Below are 7514 nucleotides of genomic sequence, written 5' to 3' on the forward strand. Positions count from 1 at the left end.
CCCTAGAAACATGCTTCAAAACGCTGCAGGCCAGGCTCATGCCAGTAATCCCAGCACTTTGGGAGGCCGAGGCAGGAAAATCACTTGAGGCCAGGAGTGTGCGACCAGCCTGGGCAACGCAGGAGACTCTGCCTCTACAAAAAAAAAAAAAGAAGAAGAAGAAGAAGAAGCAAAGGAAAGAAGTGAAAGAAAGGGCCCAAAGGATCGGGGGTTAGTTGGATGAAGGCTCTGGCAGGCACAGGCTCAGCTCTGGGGTACCTGTCAGTTTCACGGTAACAAGCAGCCAGCACTGCAGGAAACGGGCAGCTGCTGGGAAAGAGTCCGCTCCACCCTCTCTGAAGGCCCCGGAGGATGGGACTCCTCCCAGCTCTTGCAGCCACCGAGCCCTGGGCCTGGGGTCTGTGGGGCCCCTCAGCTTCACCCCTCCACGGGCGACGCCGCTGTGGATGCTCTTGGGATGGGACCCAGGAGGTCACCTCCTCCCCCAGCTCGGGCCACAGAGATGCCCGGGCCAAGGTGTCATCTGCTTCAGTGGTTGGGCTGAGGCATCTGCAGGGACTGGGACCCCGTCCTGCAAGAGCCCAGGGAGACTGAGGACAGCACTTGAGAAAGTCACCCCAGAGAGGGGCTTTCAGGTTCTGATCCCACTGAGGTCAGTATTTGGCCCGGGCTCCGAGCCCAGGATCTGGTGAGAATGGGGCACTCCTACCCAGCACCAGCGGAGAAGCAGTGAGGGTGGGGGCACCCACCTCTCCACCAGGGGCTCTGTCCCCTCCCTGGAATTTTGGAGGCATGACCAGAAGTTGTGAAGGGCTCACAGGGGCACATTTCTGGAAGAGAAAGCGGTCACTGCTGCTGGAGAAATGGGAGACCCACAGGGGCAGGAAAGGGTGGCTCCCGGGAGCCCTAAGGGACACGTGTGTGCCAGGATGCTGACACTGGCACCCAGCTCCCAGGGTAAAGGGGCTGCAGGTCGGCAGGGCCATGAGAAGCGGGTGGCTGCTGCCCTGGAGCTCTCATCCTCACAGCTCCTAAGCATCGGAGCCATTCCCCAGGTCCCCAGGGATCCACATGCTCAAGTCCCAGCAGATCCCGTGCCAGCTGCAAGGTTCCCTCAAGGCCATGGCCAGCAGGACACCTCGTCTGGAAGCTCCCCCGCCCCCATGTCTCCACTGATGCTGGAGACTTCCACCGTTACTGGTCCAGCCTTCCCCTGCCAGGCAAAAGCATTTCCAACCCGTCCTGGAGCTGGGGCAGTTGGAGAGAAGAGGGGTTCCCAGAGGGCGGCCTGCCTAGAGGGCCGGCAGCTTCCCTGCTACAGTGAGGACTGAGCCCTGGCCAGGGCTGCCCACGAGCCCCCGTGGCCCAGTCACCTGTGTGGGGAGATCAGGAGTGGCTGGGTGGGACCTCTGAGGGGTCCCCTGGACAGACACCCCTCCGGGGGCAGAAGTAGGGTCTGAGAGGACAGGGGAAGCACTCATCAAGCAGGGACCCCATGGGTGGGGCTCAAGCTGTGGCAGAGGATGGGCCAACCTGGGGAGCAGAGGGACAGCATTTCAGAGACCGTCTGATGCTTCCAAGCAAGACAAGAAGCTGAAAACGTCTGATAGTTATTTTTCTGACACCTTCTATTTATGGAAGTGATACTATTCACGATCATGGTCTGCTTTTAGAAAGCACTCTAGGTGAAAAAGTGAACTCATTTAAAGAAAACATTTAGCGACTGTCAGAACGCTGGTGTGTGTACAAACAGCATTGGAGACGGCGCTCCAGGTGGCGAAGCGTGTGCGCGTTAAAGGCCACCGCTGCTCAAGTGCAGGTGCTAAGCAGAGGTCACTCCCTCCCTCTCCTCCTCGCCCCTCCCTGTCCCCTTCCCTCCTTCCTTCCTTAGGGTTGGCCTCAGCTGGACTTCGCAATACCTGGGTCCCCATGGCTCAGCAGGAGGCGGCGGGAAACAATGTTTTCCTCTCGCAGACTCGGTTTCTGCCACTCTGCTAGCAGCCCGAGGCTCCACTCTTTTCTCTGCTGGTCCCTCTTCCCTCGCCACTGGCCTCTCACCAGGAGCTCAGTCCCAGAACTACGTCTGCAACCACAGTCCCTAGCTAGAGGCCCGATGCAAGGCAGGCAGGACCATCTTCATAGGGGTCTGCAGGGTCTGCAGCCACGACACCCCGGGACCCTGGGTTGCAATGGTCAGAAACCCTGTGTTTCGGTGTTGACAATGACTTTGCAGTCCAGGAGGTGGCTGGCTTCAGGTGAGGCTGGATCCAGATGCTGGAAGCAGCTGGGCCGGGCTGGCATCCTACCTCTCCCAAGGCTGGCTTCATTCTCCCGTTCTTCCCACCACCCACCTTCAAGGCCACAGCAGCTGGAATCCAACACCTGTCAGGGGCAGTCGCCCCTCTCACATGAGCTTCAGCAAAGGCCTTGAGGCTAAGGGGTCCAGTCTGGCTGGCCGGGCCCAGGTCATCTGCCAACTCCTAGGCAGGGGAGTGTCAGCCCCACCCAAGCTCCCCATGACCTGAGGATGGATAAAGGGGGCTGCCCAGAGGGAAATGGAGGTGCTGCTACAAGAAGCTGGAATGGTCATGGCACAGGGTGAAGGCCCCAGCTGTCCTCAGGCCAACATGCCAAGATAGTTGGGGGCCCCCCCACCCCATATACCATCATCCAGGCTCCTGCCCTGCCCCACTGCCCATGCCCTCACACCTGGGGGCTGAGGGGCTTCCACTGGGAACTGGTGGCAGTAGGTCGGCTGAACCCCTGGGGAGTTCTGGGCAAGGACATGGGGGTCCCCTGAGTCACCATCACTCTCTGCTTTCCTGGGGCAGCCTCTCAGTCACCTCACAACGCTGGGGCAAGAGTCAGAGCCCAGGGTTTGCCCTTCCTAAGCAGAGGTGGGAGCTGTGCCAGGCGCAGAGGCCTCAGCAGACCCTGCCAGGGGCCCAACAGGCTGGTGTAGGGGGTCAGGGCCCCCCATGCCGGGGACGGAGGTGCACCGTGACCACAGTTGGTGGGGGCCTGACCGCTGGACCGGGGCTCTGGCAGAGCCCCTGAGATCCTGTGGGGACCTGACCACTGCACTGGGTTTTTCAAGATGACCAGGAATTCGTGAGGCTGGGTGGTGACTCCGTGGGGGGTGGAGACATGGCCATCCAGAGGTCGGGGACCAAGGACACCATGAGCAGAAGAGCCAGTCTCTCCTCACTCTCCCCCCAGGCAAGGAGAGCAAAGGAAGGGGTTGCAGGAACTCAGGGTCCAGTTGCCAGAGACCCCCCCCCAACCCCTGCAGACCCAGAGCTGGCTCAGCGGAGGTGCCAGCCCAGCCTTAGGTGCGCGGCTTGACCTCCTTTCCAGTTAGGGCAGGCCGGCCAGGCCCGGCCACGTCTGCATACACAGACCCTGGCTGTAGTCCTGGTCCTGGAGGGGTGTCCTGGTTGCTGGGTGATCTATGCAGGGACGGGAATGAGGGGCAGGGGTCTTGGGGTGCGTCCCGCCTTCCCCTCCCCCGTCGGTGCCACCTACTCAGTGCACCGGGTGGGCTTTTTGGATTCCCTTTGTCCAGCCCTGACCTCCCCGCAGCCATCGGGAGGGCCCCCCAGAGCGCATCTGGAGGAGGAGGGGGAGCAATGAGGCAGGGAAGGTCGGCGCCCTGCAGCTGCCTCCGCTGCGTGTGGAGCGAAGGGAGTTCTCACCTTGCGAAGTCTCGTCTGTCAGGCTTTCCTCCGGGTGGGCGCTGTCCGTCCTGAAAGGAACAGAAGCCGCGGAGTGAAGGAAAGTCTCCGTGCTGGTCCCCACCCCATCGGTATGGGCAGGTACCCTGACTGCGCGGGTCCCCGCCGCGGGTCCAGGGCGGCCAGAGTTGGGGTGCAAGGCCCGGGGTCCTGCGCGTGCCAGACCGCTGCACCCCCATCGTAAAGCACGAAGTCCCCGACTGGTGTGGCCACGGGCGGTCGCGGAGCTGCACGACGCGAAACGAAGCCGGCCACAGCCCGTGAGTTTCGGCTCAGAAAAGCCGCAGGGGTCCAAGGTGCGCTCACTAGGCGGGAAGCCGGGAGAGCGGCGGCCCTGCCCGCACCCCGCGCCCCTGCCCGCACCCCAGCCCCACCGGCGCTCCGGCCGCCTCGCTGCGTCCCCCTCCTCCCCCTCACCCCCGAACCCCCGCAACCGCAGGCCGCGGCCCGGCGAGGGTTAAGGGGGGCGGGGCGAGGGGCGGCCCCGCCTCCGCCGCCGCGCCGGGTCCGAGCGCGCACGGGGCGCGGGGGCGGGTCGGAGCGGGCGGCGGCGGAGGGCGCGGCGCGCCGGGGATCGCGGGGAGCGGGCAGCGGGGACGGCGGCGGCGCGGCCCGCGTGACCCAGCGCCGCGCCCCGTGGCCCCGCCGCGCCCGGCCCAGCCGCAGGATGCGCGCCCCGCCGCTGCTGCTGCTGCTGGCCGCCTGCGCGCCGCCGCCCTGCGCCGCGGCCGCCCCGACGCCGCCGGGCTGGGAGCCGACCCCCGACGCGCCCTGGTGCCCCTACAAGGTGCTGCCCGAGGGCCCCGAGGCGGGCGGCGGGCGCCTGTGCTTCCGCAGCCCCGCGCGCGGCTTCCGCTGCCAGGCTCCGGGCTGCGCGCTGCACGCCCCGGCCGGCCGCTCCCTGCGCGCCAGCGTCCTGCGCAACCGCAGCGTCCTCCTGCAGTGGCGCCTGGCCCCGGCCGCCGCGCGCCGCGTGCGCGCCTTCGCGCTCAACTGCTCGTGGCGCGGCGCCTACACGCGCTTCCCGTGCGAGCGCGTGCTCCTCGGGGCCTCCTGCCGCGACTACCTGCTGCCCGACGTGCACGACGGCGTCCTCTACCGCCTGTGCCTGCAGCCGCTGCCGCTGCGCGCTGGGCCCGCCGCCGCCGCCCCAGAGACCCCCGAGCCCGCCGAGTGCGTGGAGTTCACCGCCGAGCCGGCCGGCATGCAGGACATCGTGGTGGCCATGACGGCGGTGGGCGGCTCCATCTGCGTCATGCTGGTGGTCATCTGCCTGCTGGTGGCCTACATCACCGAGAACCTCATGCGCCCGGCCCTCGCGCGCCCCGGCCTGCGCAGACACCCCTGAAGCGCGAGGCCGCCCGCCCATCTTTGCGCCACCTGCCTGAGGGCGCCTGAGCTCCCAGGTCCTCCGCCCGCTCTCCTCTCGTCATTCCTGCTGCCTCCTTAAGATCCCCGCGGAGGGGGACCTGCCGGCGACGGCTCCGGCACTTTGGCATCATCACACGCCCTTTCCAGCCGGGCGTCAGACTCCCAGACTCTGGCCCCGGATTGGCCCCTGGGCTTGCGCTGCTGTGCCAGCCGCATCCAGGGCTCTCCCCTCTCTCCGCAGGCCTTCATAGAGGCGGCCAGGGCATGGAGCCCCTTCCAGCAAGAGCCATGGGCACTCCGGCTCACCCCGCACCTCCATCCTGTGCCAAATTGTCCCAGATAGACCGTCGCCATTGCTCGGTCACTGTGCTTTGCAGGCCTGGGGCGCAGCTCTCCAAGCCTGTCCTGCCCCGCCCCACCCCACTGGGCTTAGGTTAGCTTCGTGCCTTAGTATCTCGGGCCCACTGCAGGAGCCAACACCCTCTGCTGTCCAGGGGGGGTCTGTGGCCCTGAGATTGGCCGGCCTCTCCATGCATCTGACCAGCGCCCCCTTGGAGACACCTTCACCCTCAAGCGCTGCAGAAGCATGAGGTGAGGGCCTGCAGTGCTCTGTACCGTTTAGGGTGTTGGACCAGCCGGGAGCCTGGCAGGCCTGGCCCAGCGGCCAGGGTGAGTGTTCTCAGACCCCGGGCAGCTGGTGGTTCTCCAGGGCCGGGTACCCCTTTTGTGTGTGCGACCTCTGACTAGGACCCTGTGGGAATGGGGGCAGATGGCAGCCATCACCACTGGGTCCCAGGGCAGAAGCTTAGATACCGGCCTTGAGCAGCCCGACCTTCCACCGCGGCCTGGATCCCAAGCCTCAGCCGACCCAGGGGACCTTGGTGGCAACGGTGTGACTGACAGCACCACCCCTAGCCTTTGCATGTCCAGGGGTGGAGAGCCAGGATCCGGCCCAGACAATGCCACCCGCCATGGAAGAAAAGCTGACCCTGCCCACCTGCTGCAGACCCGGGCCGCGGGCCGAGGTTGCTTTCTGTGACGACCGCCTGGTGACGTTGGACACCAGGAGGGTTATGGCACTGCCCTCCCCTCCTGGAGCCCCTGGCACTGACCACCTGGACTTGACCTGACTCCTCCTGGTCACTGGCCGAACACTCATCCTCACCCCAGCCACCCTGGGCCCTGGCTGGTGCCGCGTGACACCTGTAGCCCACCTCTGTGTCTTTGCTCCGCCCACCCCTGCGTGGCGCCGGTCAGGCGCAAACCTGGCGCCAGTGTCTCTAAACGTCCATCATTCTCAGACCAACAGTGCTGTCTGTGTGTTATTTGGGAGGTGGGAGGGAAGGAAAAGGTGGATTCCCCTTCTCCCCAGATCCCCTGGGACCCTTGGGTATGGGCTGGTGTCTGGCCCCAAACCCTCTCCTGGCCTGGGTGGCATTGGCCCAGGCAGCGTGTGCGGCACGCTGCCTTGCAGTTCCTAGCAGGACAGGCAGGGTGCCCCCTGTTTGTCTCTGCACCTTCTTGTCCTGGGCCAGCTGTGTTGGCGGGGGAAGGGGGAGACGGTACCTGCCGTGCTTAGAAATAGCCCATTGTCACACTTGAGCTGTGACAGCCGGAATTAGGCTGCTCCGGAGGGGCTCGCCTCCCTGCCTGGGCCTCCCTGGCAGAGCTAGAGCTGGGGTGGGGACGGTGGGCAGAGGACAGCCTGGGGCTCCTGTGTGTATCCTGTGCTGAATGCCACCCTCCCTCCCCCACAGGCTCTTCCAGGCTGTCCTTGAGGCACTTGCAGCCAGGGGTGACCCTGAGGAAGCAAAAACAGGCGGGGGGGGGGGGCGGAGGGGGAGGGGGAGGAGGAGCCCAGCTCTGAGGAGTGACTCATCCCTAGAGGGGGTGTGCAGCGATGTGTGTAGACAGCCTGGTGGGAGTGGGGGGCTTCCCGTTCCAGCCACCTTCTGCCCTGGTCACCTGCAAGGGTGTTTCCATGTCTTCTACCAGCAAAGGCAAGGTCCAGGGAGCTGGGGCAGCGCGGCTCCTTGGGGAGCAGCCGGGAAGTTTCGGAGGCTCCCTGGACTGCGGCGGGATTCCGGCTTGTTTGTGAGCTTAGGCTCACACGGACTATAGCCACAGGCCTGTCCTGCCAGTTCTGGGGGCTTCTCAGAGGCATGGAGTCCAGCTGAGGGTTTGCAGAAGTGGCTTGAGCAGCCTGCAAGGCCCAGGGGACAAGCCTTGGCCTGGGAGTGGGCGTCCCTGCCAGGGAGGGGCGTCTGCATCTGAGCTCGTGGTCACTCGCACAGACTGCTCGTTCCCTAGCTGGCCACCTTCCCGGCTGGCCCCATTATCCTCCCAGGGGCATGGGGACCCCCAACCCCTCCTTCTGACCTGGTGCACCTTCCAGTCCCACCCCAAAGG

General features: G+C 65.4%; 1 protein-coding gene across 1 annotated transcript; it reads left to right on the forward strand.

Moving 5' to 3' along the window:
• Positions 1-4252: 4252 nt before the first annotated feature.
• Positions 4253-6411, forward strand: FNDC10 (fibronectin type III domain containing 10). The gene has a single exon (XM_009446521.5). It carries the CDS (start codon positions 4402-4404, stop codon positions 5080-5082), a length of 681 nt encoding a protein of 226 aa, XP_009444796.2. The 5' UTR covers positions 4253-4401; the 3' UTR covers positions 5083-6411.
• The last annotated feature ends 1103 nt before the right edge of the window (positions 6412-7514 follow it).

This window comes from Pan troglodytes, chromosome 1 (genome assembly GCF_028858775.2).
Source record: "Pan troglodytes isolate AG18354 chromosome 1, NHGRI_mPanTro3-v2.0_pri, whole genome shotgun sequence".
NCBI classification, from domain to species: Eukaryota; Metazoa; Chordata; class Mammalia; order Primates; family Hominidae; genus Pan; species Pan troglodytes.

Coding starts and splice junctions, on each gene's coding strand:
- FNDC10 (XM_009446521.5), top strand. CDS start 4,402: ATGCGCGCCCCGCCGCTGCTGCTGCTGCTGGCCGCCTGCGCGCCGCCG.